At 38.5% G+C, this 15,417-nt stretch overlaps 1 protein-coding gene across 1 annotated transcript in view; it reads right to left on the bottom strand.

The window, feature by feature from the left end:
- The window catches only part of USP7 (ubiquitin specific peptidase 7), a 104,762-nt gene that overhangs the window by 27,162 nt on the left and 62,183 nt on the right, over positions 1-15,417 (bottom strand). Inside the window, exons 8-15 of the mRNA XM_032786069.2 lie at positions 12,408-12,462; positions 11,310-11,390; positions 11,134-11,224; positions 7,070-7,152; positions 5,693-5,802; positions 4,436-4,592; positions 2,973-3,117; positions 2,209-2,339 (exon numbers count right to left, since the gene is read on the bottom strand). Of these exons, the coding sequence (XP_032641960.1) occupies positions 2,209-2,339; positions 2,973-3,117; positions 4,436-4,592; positions 5,693-5,802; positions 7,070-7,152; positions 11,134-11,224; positions 11,310-11,390; positions 12,408-12,462 (853 nt within the window). The remainder of the gene's footprint in view (positions 1-2,208; positions 2,340-2,972; positions 3,118-4,435; positions 4,593-5,692; positions 5,803-7,069; positions 7,153-11,133; positions 11,225-11,309; positions 11,391-12,407; positions 12,463-15,417) is intronic.

Raw genomic sequence — 15,417 nt, 5'->3', positions numbered from 1 at the left:
GACAGTAAACCATCCTGAGCCAAATGTAGAGGTAGCGAAGGTGCAACCTTGAGAAGTGGGCCACCTGCATGCAAGCGGACCGATATGTGGCCCAAGAGCCTTTGGCACACCTGAACCATCATGAAAGTCAGCCTTCAGACTGAGGCAAAAGGTAGTAAATTGCCTTAAAATGGTTGGTCAGCACAAAAGCTCTCAAACTTTTGGAGTCTACTAGGTCCCCAATGAACTTTAATTTCAAAGTGGGAACCAAAGTTGACGTCCCATTGTTTAGGATGAGACCCAGATGATCAAGCATGCACAGCATAATGTCGATGTGAGCAAGAATTTCCTTTCTAAACCTGCCCCTCAGAAACCAGTCATCCAGACACTGGAAGATGTGGATTCCTTTCTTCCTGAGATATGTCATCACAACCACCCATTTAGTAAAAACACAAGGGGCAGAACAGAAGCACCATATACTGAACATGATGCTCTGCTATAACAAATCAAAGGAAGTTCCTGTGACCTGGCAAAATCACCACATGAAAGTAGGCATCCGGAAGGTCGAGATCAGCAAACCAGTCTTTCTGAGACAATGTTAGGAGGATAGCCAATAGAGTGACCTTTTGGAACCTCATGTATCTGATATATTTGTTGACACCTCAAAGGTAAAAAATGGATCTTATCCCTCTCTTGGATTTGGGCACCAGAAAGTATCAGGAACAGAAGCTGTGACCACAGTGTTCCAGAAGAATCTCCTCTGCTGCTCCCCAGCCAGTAGAGAGCAAACCTGCTCGCAGAGCAGCATCTTGAGAGAGATCTCTGAAGAAAGATAGGGATGGAGAATCAGTGGGAGGGATGGAGAGGAAATGGATGAAACAGCCTGATCTGACAGTGTCCCAGATGTCAGTGGTGATCAAGCCCAAGCATTGCAAAAGCAGGCCACCCAGTCCCCAAATGGAGGGAATAAGGCAAAAGAAGCAAAAACTGGAACACTGCTCTGGACCAAGGAGTCAAAATGGGTGCTTGGAGGGTGACAGGGAAGGGCATCTGAACTGATCAAACCCCGGGCCCAAATGCCTCCTCATATATGGGGTTCATTGTTGGGGATCACTAACCTACATGACAGACAATGTTTAAACCCTGGTGAGGGTATCATCAGGGAAATACTTAAACTACAGCTAACTAACACTAAAGCTAACTAACTCTATATTAGGGTACTAATTAACTATATAAAACTAGAAAAGTCACTAAAATAGAAGGATTTTGAGGTGAAAACCACACTGGGCTCTGACTCCAGCCCTGGGTGATAAGAGGGAACTGAGGGGGGTCAGGAGCGGTGCCACCTCATATAACTGGAGAGAGGCTATGGCCATGAGCACCACCCCTCTACAGGTTACTGGTAGGCAAAATTATCTGGCTCCAATGTGCTGGGTGTGCACATGCTCAAATGGAATACACAACCGCATCTACTCAAAGAAGAACTGTTTGTTGAATCAAGCCCTGAGCTGGTGGTTCACACCAAACAATAAGTAACTTAAACAACTAGAGAACCCAAAGTTTGATTTGGGTGGTTTAACATTAGAAATACAAATCAGATGTCAAGAATTATAACATTCAAAAACCAGTCGGAAAACACTTCAACCTCCTTGGTCACTCAATTACAGACCCCAACAAGAAACTGCAGAATTGGAATTAATATGCAAACTGGACACCATTAAATTAGGCTTGAATAAAGACTGGGCGTGGATGAGTCATTACACAAAATAAAAACTATTTCCCCATGCAAATGTTTTCCCCTACTGTTACTTACACCTTGTCAACTGTTGGAAATAGGCCATCCTGATTATCATTACAAAAGTTTTTCTTCTCCTGCTGCTAACAGCCCATCTTAATTGATTAGTCTTGTTAGAGTTGGTATGGCAACACCCATTTTTTCATCTTCTCTGTGTATATATATCTTCCTACTGTATTTTCCATTGCATGCATCCGATGAAGTGAGTTTTAGCCCACAAAAGCTAATCCTCAAATAAATTTGTTAGTCTCTAAGGTGCCACAAGTACTCCTCATTGTTTTTGCTGAATTAAAGACGACGCAAATGTAAGCAGACACTGGGGAAGACCACCATTTGCAGCATAACTGTTTTCTAGAATTCTGACTATTAGCCAATATTCCTATCGTCAAATTTCAAAGCAGAAATTGGTTTTAAGTTACTGTTTGAAAGCTGACCTGCACTTGCATGTAGAGGTGAGCTTCCTGCCTCTCCTTCCTCTTTTGAGCCTCTATTCTCTTTTCTTCTTGTAGCCGTTCTACTAATTGTTGAGGAATATCATGGTCTGTGACAGGTTGCAAAACTTCACCTAAAAAGAAAGTGGGTTGGTGATGTCATTTAACAATAATTTATATCTAACAGGGCTTTCATACACACTCGTGACTATTCTTGGTGCAACTATTTCTGATAATAAGCTAAGGAAAGCTTTCACACCTTTAAAACCACTGTTTATCTGATACAACATCATTACATTCTGGCACAGGATGAACTTTCTAATCGAGGCTACACTACACCATTTTCATGATTTATATCTTACCCTTACGAAGGATTCAATTAAAATGTCAGATTTTTAGGATAATACATTTTTACTGACACTCAAATTTATACATATCAAGCCTGATCTAGTTCTCGTCACTAAGGTTCAGTTACATTAAAATAATGGTAATCCATTTCTGCTGTTCAAAATACAATCAAGGCTATTACACAATTACTGTGAAGAGAAAGTGAAGTACTGTAGTGTACACTTATGACACCACTATGTCAGCTAAAGACATTTTTGATTTTGAAGATGTAATAAAGACTGGTCAAACATTAACATTTTCCAAGGTTAACTGCGGCTTTCTGAAGCTCCATGGTGAAAGATAACCACAGACCTCTGCATTTCAATATCTGAGTTTAATCAAAATTCACGCAAGAAAAGGATACACAAATATAGACATACTTAATTTTGATTCCCTGATGTAAACCAACATGTAAGCATTAGTACAGTGCCGAACGGATAAGTCGTCATCATGACCTCCATAATTGTGCTCAATTGCTTCTTCCTTTGTACATCTCGATACAACATCATCATCAAATTTACACCACTGGGAAAAAAAGTGAATTATTTAAAGATACAAAAAAATTATTCTTAACTCAAATTAACTCACACCTTAACTGACTTAGATTACATGCAAGAAATGGGAACTTTGCTCTTTGAAGTGACTAAAAAATATAAAACACTTTCTCCAAGTGACAGAATAATTATTTTTACAATATCTCACTTGTTCAACATAAGTTGTGCAACCTTCTGTTTTTACAAAAAATAAAGGTCTTAAATTTCTGATGCTTTATTAATTAAATATTTGAGCCTATTTTATGAAAAACAGAAATCTTTAGCCAAACTATTCAAATTATTATTTATCTTAACAGAATCTGTTATCCAAATATATTTCATTACTACCGTGAAGTCCTGACAGCTGATGCAGATTTATTGTTGTAGAATGAAATATAAAGCAAGTAGTACACAAAAGTATCCAACTACTACTTGTAAATTTTAAACATACTGTGGCAAATATGAAATAAAACATCCCAAAACTTCATCCTTATCTGTAAAATATATCTGTTGTGAAAACTGAAGGGGAAATATGAAAAACAATACATTTACATTGAATCTTGGCTTTCTCCTCTTAAATATAAACAATTAACAGCTCAAAAACATTTTATGGTGCACATAATGCAAATATCTCAAACAAGGATGTACCTGACCTATAAACTTCCAGTTACAGCTAGTCATCAGAATGGCCTCTCTCATATTAGGAGAATGTCAGAAGGAAAGAGTGTTGAATCAGAGATGTTAGAAACATTTCCCTGGATTTAAATATATGTAATACAGACAGTAAAGACACAGGACATGCTGGTCAGCCTCCTTCTGCACACACTAATTTCTTTTGGAGCCCTAGTATGTATGTGTGTGACTGGAAGGATTCCCCTAGCTAAATTATTTGGCCACAAGCCAACCAACAGCAGGCAAGCATGAGCCTACTCCTCCTTAAATGGGCGAGAGACTCCTAATGCCTCAAACTGTCAGTACCGTCACTACAAAAAAAGGATGAAGATTTTTTGTACAAATTAAGCTTCCCTAAGTCTGTGGGACTAGAAGCTGGGTGAGAGAGGAACAGTTTAATAAACTCTGTCGAGAACAAGCATTGTATTGGAGAAAATGAACTTCGTTTCAAAGACAAGTATTCTAGTAGTCCCCACTCCTGGAAACCGAAAGGTTCCTAGGGCAACTCTAATCAGCAATAGGAATCTTAATTGCAGGTTTCTGAGTTGCTCCACGACAGAAGCTTTCACTGCCTCAAAAGACAGAATCAGACCCTCTACAAACAAACAAAATAGTTTGATTGCTTTTTCAATACTTACTTTGCCATCCCCTTTAGGATTTAAGTAAACAACATAATGTCCGCCATGGTTATCTCCACTATGTACTAGTACTGCATGAAGGATGTAATTTGCAGCATCTTTAGGGTCTGTTTTTTGTAAAAATTCATCAAGTGGCAACTGCTCAGGAAATTCAAACCTAATTTTAAAAAAAAAGTTAGGTATTTTTTACTTGTAATTAAGAGAATAATACTTTTATGCTTAAATGTATTTACACTTATAAACTTCACTAAAGGAAGTTACAGTACATAACTGAACATGTCAAATTACAACATCATTTTTACCTGAGATTAACTGCAATGACTGAGTAAAGCAGCATATTTTACATTGTTAATATGGGATATAAATAATCTTTGTCTACACACGGGACCAAATTCTGCTCTCAGTTACAAAGCAGTGTAAATTCAGAATAACACATCTGAAGTCGAGAAGTTACTCTGGATTTACTACACTGAAAAAGAGAACAGAATCTAGCTCAAAAACTCATTCTTTGCAGGTGCTGCAAGACTGCAACTGCTAAATGAGGTACCTTTTGACTGGAACGCTATTGTTATTTTGCATCAGACCACACTACACAACATTCTCCAATTACTGTAACATATTGATTTCCTCAATTTCCCTTTTTGCTGGAAAATAGTAAATTAATTTGTAAACAGAACTGACGTGTCCAGAACTCATTTCATAGAGGTGTACCTGGCTTGTAAAAAATCCACATAAAAGTATGTACAGGTTTTTTCAAACTGCACATCTACTTGTGTTATGAACATCCCAAAATAGAGCGTGTGTGGTGGAAGCAAAAGAAAAAGTGACATGAGTAGGGGAGACCCAATAATTCTGTTTATTATTGCAGTAGGAATTTGGTATGTAATAAAAACAGCGGCTTACTACACTATTGCAACGTCTCTTACTTTTTTGATACCCATATGATGTAAACAAGGTTCTATATAAAATTACATCATTTAAAAAAAAACTAAACAATTTGTTAATTATCTAATATCTCAGTAAATGGTTAACAATGGATATTTAATAAACAGCTGAATTTGTCAACCAGAACACTAAAAATTCATTAGTCAACAATACAAATAATCAGAACTATTTCTTGGAAGCTTTCTTCAGCATATGTCTTCATGTACCTCTCCCTGCTGGTGTCAACTGATTGCCCAAAAGCCACACTTTGGGCAAAATAGTTTCCATATCACATTTCAACAAGTTCAAACTTTATTATGGCAAAAGAATTACCTATCATTTATCTTGATGTTTTGGTCAGTTTGAGGGTCATACATAAATCTCATGAGTTGAAGATGTAACACTGGTGGCAATGTTAGGAACTTCACACCTTTCTCTGCCTCCTGTATGTTAGAAAAGGATGCAAGTTCAGACCCTAAATTTGTCGTCTTAAACTACTCAAAGAAAACCATTTTTGTCCATAAACTGCATTTCTCAGATTAGTTTGTACTACATGGGCTTTCATCTACACCACACGATAGACAGATATAGGATATTTCATAACTTTTTGGTACTTTGGTACCCTCGAGCTTCCCAAGTGCTACTGCAGTAGTACTTAGAACAAAATAGTTAATTATTTAAAAGGAGAGCAATAAATAAGGCAAACGCATAGCAACACCGCAATGAGCTACTAACAATAAATGAACAAGCAAGTTTTTTATGAATTAAAAAATGTATATAGATGCAACATAGCACCAGTGAAACTTCTAAGTTGAAGAAGGTTGATTGAGCTAGTGCCGGAAGATTGCTGAGTGAAAGGTCCTCCCATTATAGCTAGCTTTTCTTTTTTACTTCTTGCTACTGCAGTCTTGGGAGAACTCAGGTAAAACTTGTGACTTCAGAGAGGCCTTACGAAACAAGGAAGATAGAAGATTCAAGATGCACATCATACAGTGGATAGCCAAAGACACTGTTTTCAGACTACCAAACATAACAAGAGGGCAGTGAACAAGCTAGACATTGCTAGGCTGCAACACCTTACCACAAGAAGAGTATTTACATATCTTTTGTTTTTCCAATTTATTTTTAAACTATTATTGACAAGAGTTATGCTTCTTCTAAAAAAATCAGCTTAACCAAACCAGTTTTAGACAAGGACTTCTGCTTTTCACACTGTGGTAGGCAAAGTGAAACTGAAAAGTCAGAGAGACATGGACTGATGTAAACAGATGAATGGCAAAAAATATTCTGCAACTTCAGTTGCTGCCTCTTCCTGTTTGTGGGTGACATATAGATACACATGCAAATGCAGACTAACTCTACTAAAGTAGCTGAATGGATTGTCATCTTGAAATCAAATATCAGTTCAAAAATAGAATCTAAATTTAAATGCAAGTTATAATTTCTTCTTTGGTAAAAAATGATAATTTATAACAAAATCATAGGGAAAAGCAAACTGCATTGCTGAAGTCTTCATTTCAAAGTAACTTAACAAGAATTAACAAAATATACACAATCTTTCTTAGAAGGAAGCCACCACAACCAGTTAATGCATGTTTGCATGAATTTCATAACACTTTTGATCAAGGTAGTTCAATAACTAGCTCTCGTTGGAAATCCTTTACCAAGGATCTGGAAAGAAAACTCAGTACTTCCTCTTGAATTTTATACCTGCAAGCCATGTTCTCCTGCATCGTATTTGTTATCACCATCCAGCTGCTCTACTGCAACATAATCAATGAAGGACTCAAATACTAAGTAAGAAGCAGAAGGAAAAAACAGAAGTTTACTAAAACAATGTGCAGACTCAATGCAAAACATTAAAAAGAGCAAAATAATTTGCAAAACTTACTCAAATCTAATTGAAGATTTCTGTCTTTGTAGAGTGAAAAAATGTGTTATACTGCTTAAGATTTTCAAATAGATTGAGACTTATTTGGAATTAGAGGGGACAAATATAGATTTTAAAATGCATTTTAAAATGACAGATTTAAAAATCAGGTCATTAAATGGTCTACCAGCTTTCTACATTCACTTTGTGAGTGACATACAGTTACGTATCTGTGCTGTAACCGTTGTTCTTTGAGATGGGGTGCAGATGTGTATTCCACTCAGGTGTGCACATATCTAGTGCACTGAAGCCAGAAAATTCTGCTCAGCAGTACCCATCAGGTTGGTGCTCACATCCTCTCGTGCTTGTTGCCCATCCTATGGCTATATAACGGCAGCACCACTTCAACCCACCCCTTCAGTTCCTTTGTCCCGGAATCTAGCACCAGAGACTCAAAAGCACAGGGGATGGAGGGTAGGGCATGGAATACATGCCTACACGCACATCTCAACAGTTACAGCACAGATAAGTAACAGTCTTTTCTTCTTTGAGTGGTTGCCGACATGTATTCTGCTAAGGTAACTCACAAGCAGTACCGGTAGGAGTTGGGGCTTGGGAGTTTGTTTAAAGAAAGACTCAGACTCATAGACTTTAAGGTCAGAAGGGACCATTATGATCACCTAGTCTGACCTCCCAACGCAGGCCACAGAATCTCTCTCACCCACCCACTCCTGCAGCAAACCCCTAACCTATGTCTGAGTTACTGAAGTCTGCAAATCATGGTTTAAAGACCTCAAGGTGCAGAGAATCCTCCAGCATGTGACCCCATACTGCAGAACTGACTTCTCAAAGTTTGCATTTGATCTAGATACCAAGGTAACAGCATAATGTTTGGTAAAAATACGTACAGAAGACTGGGTAGTAGCTCTACAAATGTCAAATACTGAAACATCACTGAGAAATGCAATCAATGTCGCTCACTTGGGCTCTCATTGAATGAACCCTACTACATAAGCTGTGGAAACAGCCTGCACAAGGATTGGCTGACCTTTGATCTCATCCTCATAAAATACAGAAAGTCGAGACAATGAACAAAACATTTTGGTCCTTTCCAGACAGAATGCAAGGCAACACCTGACACTTAAAATATGACGACACTGTTCATCTGCATTTGAGTGCAGCTTAGGAAATAATACAAGTAAGAAAATAATCTAGTTCAAGTCAAACTGTAAAATGACTTTGGACAAAACTTTTGGATGTGATCTCAAGGCAACTTTAATCTTTGAGGAACTGCGTATATGACAACCCTACCATTAAGGCCTGGATTTTGCTGACTCTTCTTATAGATTTTATAGTAACAAGAAAGGCTGTTTTTGGGAAAGGAGAGTCAACCGACAAATTGCTAGCGGCCTAAATAGAGGACACATAAGGATAGCCAGTACTTTACATAAGTCCAACAATAGGACCATTTCCTTCACAGGTGGAAACAAGTGGACTATACCTTTCAGAAATTTCACTACCATGGAGTCTGAGAAAACTGACTTCCCTGGAATTGGAAGATGGAACGCCAAGATCACCACAAAATGAACCCTTAACAAGCTAAGAGCCAGACCCAAAGATTCAAATGCAACAAGTAATCCAAAATATCCTGAACACAAGCTAACACTGGTTGAATTCCCTTACCAAAAACTACTTCCACCTGGCCAAATATGTAGTCCTAGTAGATGGTTTTCTACTATTAAGTAAGACACTCCAAACTGCTTCTGAATATTGCCCTTCCTCATCATCTTACATGTACCATCCATGCCGTGAAGTATAGATCTCTCAGCACCAGATATGCAATCTGGCTGTGGTGTCCAGTCAATAATTCAGGAAGGAGAGGAAGAGATCTGTGAGGCTGAACCGACAGACCCAGAAGGGTTGGAGAACCAATACTGTTTTGGCCAAGTCAGTGGAATAAGAATCAGTTTAGCATGGTCCAACTTCAGTTTGAGGACAACCTGAGAGATTACAGGAATGGGGAGAAAAGCATACATCAGGGCCATGCCTCAATTCAATTGGAAGGCACCGGTTAAAGATCCTGGGCTGAGTCTTGCTTGAGAACAAAACGGATGGCACTATTTTGTTATCCATTGTTGCACGGATTGACCGATGGGGTATCCCATTCCCTGAAGATGGACCTCACCACATTGTTCTTCAGAGACCACTTGTGGTTTTCAGAGAAAGTTCAGCTGAGACGATCAGACAACTGGTTTTAAGAACCTGATAAGTGTGTGGCTGTGGACATGTCATCCTGGATGCAAAAGTGTCAAAAGTTTATTGCTCCTTGACAAAGTTAATTGAAGCAGACTCCTGTTTGTTCACATACTAAATTATGGTGATATCATTGATAAGTATGTGACTGCTTGCCAGCCGCATGACGAGCTGGCTGGTTAAAGTTGGAGACTTGTGTCTTCTCTGAGAAGTCCAGTTGCTCTGCAGAATAAGGTGGTTGTCTGAAACACTGTCGGGAGTACCAATGGAACTGCTGTTGTTGTTGCTAATCTCCAGACTGGCAACTTTTAAATTGCTGGGGTATAGACCCCTAAGACCTATAACATGGTCCTGGCATCCTTAAAAGAATGTAATGGCTCATCTGTCTTTTCAGAAAACAAAGACCATCCAAACAAACATCTATGATCTGTTGCATGTCTGGAGCAATGCCAGAGTTCTGCACCCAAGGAACCCTTCACAGCTGAGGCCATAATCTTAGATGAGGTGTCTGCCACATCGAGTGCTGACTGTAGCAACGTCTTAGCCACTATGAGGCCCTCTGCCAGGAAAGACTGTGAGAAGGGACTAACGGGGGTCAGGGCAGTGTCACCCTTACATAAGCCATGGGAGTGGTTATGAGTGGTTATGAGGTCCAACGGGCTCAAGCACTTCCCCAATGGGTACTGTTAAGCAACGTTCTCTGGCTTTGGGGTGCGCGTGCACATGAGTGGAATACATGTCTGGAACCCCTCTGCTTGGTTTACTGCAGTCTTAGGTGGCTCTATATTTCTTGTCTTCATTCCAATGACTTGTTCATGTAATTAACAATTAGCAACTGCTACATTGCTTGACTCAGTTAGCTGTTCTCTTGGTTTTTATTAACATCTCCATTTGTATGTAAAAATGGTCTGAATTACTCAAAAATTCATCTGCTCTAGTTGATCATGCCTATAGTACTCCTGGGGGAATTCTGCACATGTGCACAGAATTCATGTATCTTGCAGATTTCTGTGGCCTGTGCTCCCCCGTCATGCTGGAGACTCTGCATTTATTTACTGACAAATAAAACTTGCAGAATTTTAAAATATTGTGCATAGAATTTTTTATTTTTTGGAGCAGAATGCCTCAGGAGTACTATACTTAAATCATAATCCATGTGACATTATTACTGTTGCAGAAGCAACTAATTCAGGGTATTACAAAATATTATGACATCAGAAGATGAGTTAGTAGGAAAAATAGATGAACTCTTAAAATACAGGATGATCCTAACAAGAAATGAGGGGAAAGGAAAAAAGAGAATATGGCCAATGCAAGCAGAATCTCTCTAAATCATGGGTTCTCAAACTGGGGGTCATGACCCCACAGGGGGTCTCAAGCTCATTACATATGGGGGGGGGGGGGGACACTCAGAAGCTTGCTGTGTGACAGGGTTCACCAGTACAAAAGTTTGAGAACCACTGCTCTAAATAGAAAAATCTGTGAGGTTATCTTCATGCTGAGACACCTACTTATGAAATCAAAGGCATTATTTTCCAAATGATGAGCCCTTGCAAATCTATTTGAAGTCAATGAGGTAGGTGGGTGCTAAGCATCACTGAAAATCAGCCCCCCAAATTTAATTTGTGCATATAAAATACATATTACTTACTATTTTTCTTTCCCTTTATACTTAGCTGGATGTCATAATAATCCTCTATTCGTTCAGACCGATAGTCTACGTGTTTGCATTGAATGTAAGACTGCGAACAAAAATAAAGATAGGATTTCAATATGTACAAACAACAGAATTAATTTTAAAAATTTGTTAACTGACTAAATACATACCACCATCTTTCCTCTGAATAATTTAGGGATAGTGCCCTCTACACACGTGCCTTTCATTTTATTTTCCACATTATCAAGCAACTGAAAGAAATTAGATTTGCACTGTTACACAGCCTGAACTATCTTTTTCTGAATTCATTTACTTAAAGTATATAATTTTAATTTAATGGTGAAACTTTGGGGACTTCATTTTTTCTTGTGCTACTCATTAGTCACTTCTCCTTTCTATTAATCCTTTAAGTCCTCCTTTCCCCCAAAATCCTTTCACGGCTATCCCCACGCTATTTCCCCTTAGATTTGAAGAACTTTGCAAAAGTCTGTGATGCACTAGAACAGCAGGATAAAATCCACAAGCAGAGTACCTTCAAAATATTTTTTTTAAAATTGGGCTTGTGCCTTTTAGAAATATCAGGAATGTAACGTCTGGACTTCCCTGGTTTTGTTAGAGGACCACTGTGAACACTTCTCATTTAACTGAAGGAGCAAAGATGCTGAATCTTTTAACAGATTTCTATTCACAACGTTAGTTGTACAGCTTTTCCCAAATGTAAACATAAAATAGTTTTCAATAGACTACAAATACCTTCCCCCTCATAAGTAAACTAATTTGCTTGGCTCTTGTGTTGTAACCATTTAACTATTTCTGCAGTCAGTCTTTCAACCCAGAAAGAAACTGAATTTCTAATTTAAAAGAAAGGGAGAGAGAAACTATTCAAAAAAGCACCCAATTCTCTCCCACCATCTTTATTCAGCAAAGAAACAAGGGCACAAATCCAGTAATTATCTTCCTTTCCAAGCCACCTTTAAATGCATTTCTCCAATGTGACCTTACAAGGAAAGTCAGCACATTTGAAAAGTCTTCTATATTTTGTTTCTAAACTTTGCTTTCCCTTACAAATTGTGTGTCCCTATAACCCTGGTCCATAAATATAAAGGGACACATAATGCTCATGCTATATTTAGAAAGGAAGATGCCATGTAAAATGGAACTCTTTAAGCCTTGGTTTACTCTAATCTAAGAAATCAATTTCAGTATTAATAGGAATTGAGCTAAAAATACATATATGCAGATATCAGTAAGAGATGCTGGAAACTTACCACTCGACATAATTCCTGAACGTCATGTTGCATGAAACTGTCTAAAGTTTCCCACCTTTATAAGACAAATAAGTAATAACATCACTATATTATAAAAGTGCAGAAATCCAGCATTTTAAAACAATATTCTGATAATTCAATTTTAGAATACGAGTTTAAACAAACAGTCAGATAAAGGAAGATCTGAAACTGGCATCCTGTATAATCCTACTTTTAAAACCAGATAAGACCTGAAAAATGCTGCCGTTTTGTTACAAAAATATTCTATCAGGTGTTCCATTCAAGTGCCTTCTACAAAGGTAAACATCAGCTGTTCCTGTCTTAAAATTACCAGTGGTCTTGGCACTTAATATCTACATCTTATTCTACTTTCTCTTGTTTTAAGATTGGTGAGGATCTGGACATAAGAGGATATTTGCAAAAAATTTATTGATACTTTATTTTTTCTCTGAAAAGAAGTCGCTTTTAGAGATCCTTTGTCAGACTGCACACGTAGACATATATCAAAGGACAGACATTAAGACTGGGATTTTGTAAGTACTCTGTATTTATCTAACTCTGCTCCCATTGACATCAAACAAAACAGATGGAAGCAGAGTTAAGTCAAAACTGTGCACTTTTGAAAATCCACCTTAAAATATCACAACTTCTTTATTAGTTTTACTTTAAAGAAGAGGAAACACGGAACAACTTCAGAATGGTTTTAACAATTTCAGATTAATATACCAGTGTATACTTCTATACACCTCTACATGAAAATCTCCAAGAACATTTCAAAGATTAATTTAAAGATGAAGTTAACTAAGACACAAAGAGGTTAAGTGACTTGCCAAAGGCCATATGGGAAATATGAGGCATACTTAAGACCTAAAAATAGATTTCTTGCCTCTCTGTTCTGGGCTTTAGCCACTAGTCATATTAAAGACAAATGAAATGGAGAAGGATTAATTACATCTCTATAAATATCTGATTATTGTGTAACATTAAAATGAATAATGCAACACAAATAGATGTTTCAAATTAAGAACTAATGGGCAGTACTGGCTTCTCAGGTCAAAAGACAGCACTTGCTACAGTGGAAAGTCAAATCTAGATTGTGCAGAATAACCACATCGCACCTTAAAGTGGGAAGCGAGAGAGGGGCACTGTCCAGCTTGCTGGGGGAGAGGGAATAGCACCTTATGGACAAGAGGGGAAGTGAGGCTCAGAAGCTGCTGCAAAAAGGGAGAGTAGGGTCAGCTACGCTGACTCATTCCTAGGGAGCCCCCAAGAAGGTCAATAGGGAAAAGTGAGTGGCTCTAAGCCATGCTTTGCCTGTCCCCAAATATTTCAGAGTCCCCTCTGCTCCAAGTGCCCACACTGGAGCAGAGCTTCTAGACTTCAGAAGTGGAGGGCTAGGTAGCAAGTGCTGTCCATTCAGAACTCCCTTTGAACTCGGTGGAAATCTACTACAAAGTCACAGTTGGCATAACAAGCAAAAATTCCCTCTATTGCATTGCCTTAAAGAGGAATGTTATAACACCATACTAAACTTTATCGACCTTATAAGAAAGAAGCAAACCAAAGCTAATAGCTAGTGTCAGAAACAAAATGAGCCATATCTAAGTGCTTATGTTGCAGATAACATCACAATATTTGAGAGCCCAAGTCTGTTATCAGAAGCAGCGACCTTCCACATGGTAATTTTGCATACTTAACCCCTGCACCTCAGTAGCAGTGGCAGATTAACGCACGGGTCTACAGGGCCCAGGCCAATTTGGGGGCCTCCCGCAGGAACCTGAGTAGAAGTATGGGGGAAGATGGGGGTGGGGGCCAGCAGCATGGTCCTATCCCCTGCTCCTGGTCTTCTCCCTGGGGCCCTGCCCCTCTGCTCCCTACCCCAGCCAGACCAGAAGCTGGAGCTGGGCTGTGGTAAGAGCCACCCAAGGAGCCTGGGGCTGCTATGGGAAGCTCTGGACCCTTTACCTGCCCTGGGCAGAGGGTCAGGACGCTCGAGAATAGCCCCGGGCCCATGTCTCTATCCCCCAGCATTTTGATCTATGTTATTTGAAACCGTGTGGTTAGGGACCACAATTTCCTTCAGTAATGTTGTAAGTGGTGAAAACGTGCTGTGGTCTGCCATAAGAGATACAGCTACCTGAAAAAGATCATACTTGAATATCTGAACCTATTGTAAAAGCCACAGTTGCTTCTGTTTGAATGGGCAATCTAGAAAGCAATAAAGCAAGAAACTAGCTGGCTAATATAATGCAACACAAGGAAAATGTATCTCAGTTTCTTTATACTATAACTATAAATCTGGTCCCAACACACTGAAAGAAGCCATAATTGTGATGTAAATGCACAAGGAGCAGACTAAAAGGTTTCTGTGGGATCTTGACCTCTAACTTTTATGTGTAGACAAATCCCTAATCTGGAATAAGACAGGGTACGAATTTAAAGAAGATTATCTACTTCTGATCAATTCCATTTGTGGATGCTCTTATTACGGAATAAATGTGCCTAATTGTGAATTATTTTAATTCACTACCAAAGCGGATTTAGGATAGATATATTTAGGATAATCTTAGATTTAAATTTATAAATTTGTCAGACCATATTACAACATGGTACTAGACTGAAAAGATAATAGAAAATGGATACTGGGGGGGACAAAATCAGAGAGAAGAAACTAGAAAGGAGTGGATACAAATAAGGTAATTTGTATGATGTGGCACATCTACTCGGTGCCACAGGTACATATTTCATGTTTTAAAATCACTAAACAGGATATAGTGAGACGTGACAGAAATGGGATGTTGGTACTGCACTTGTGTTCTGTATATGTTAAAAACCTGATTTTGGTCACAAATAAGTTCTACAATGGTCATCAATGCAGGGCCACTAAAGGTTATAGAAAGGCAAATTCTTATTTCTTTTGCTTATATTATATAAATTTGATAAAAAGGGTACCTCTCCATGGCCCAAGACATCATTTACAATTTTAAATACACAATTCCACTCTGTTTTC

The sequence above is a fragment of the Chelonoidis abingdonii genome, chromosome 9, assembly GCF_003597395.2.
Source record: "Chelonoidis abingdonii isolate Lonesome George chromosome 9, CheloAbing_2.0, whole genome shotgun sequence".
Lineage (NCBI taxonomy): Eukaryota > Metazoa > Chordata > Testudines > Testudinidae > Chelonoidis > Chelonoidis abingdonii.
This window is presented reverse-complemented; position numbering and strand designations above follow the sequence as displayed.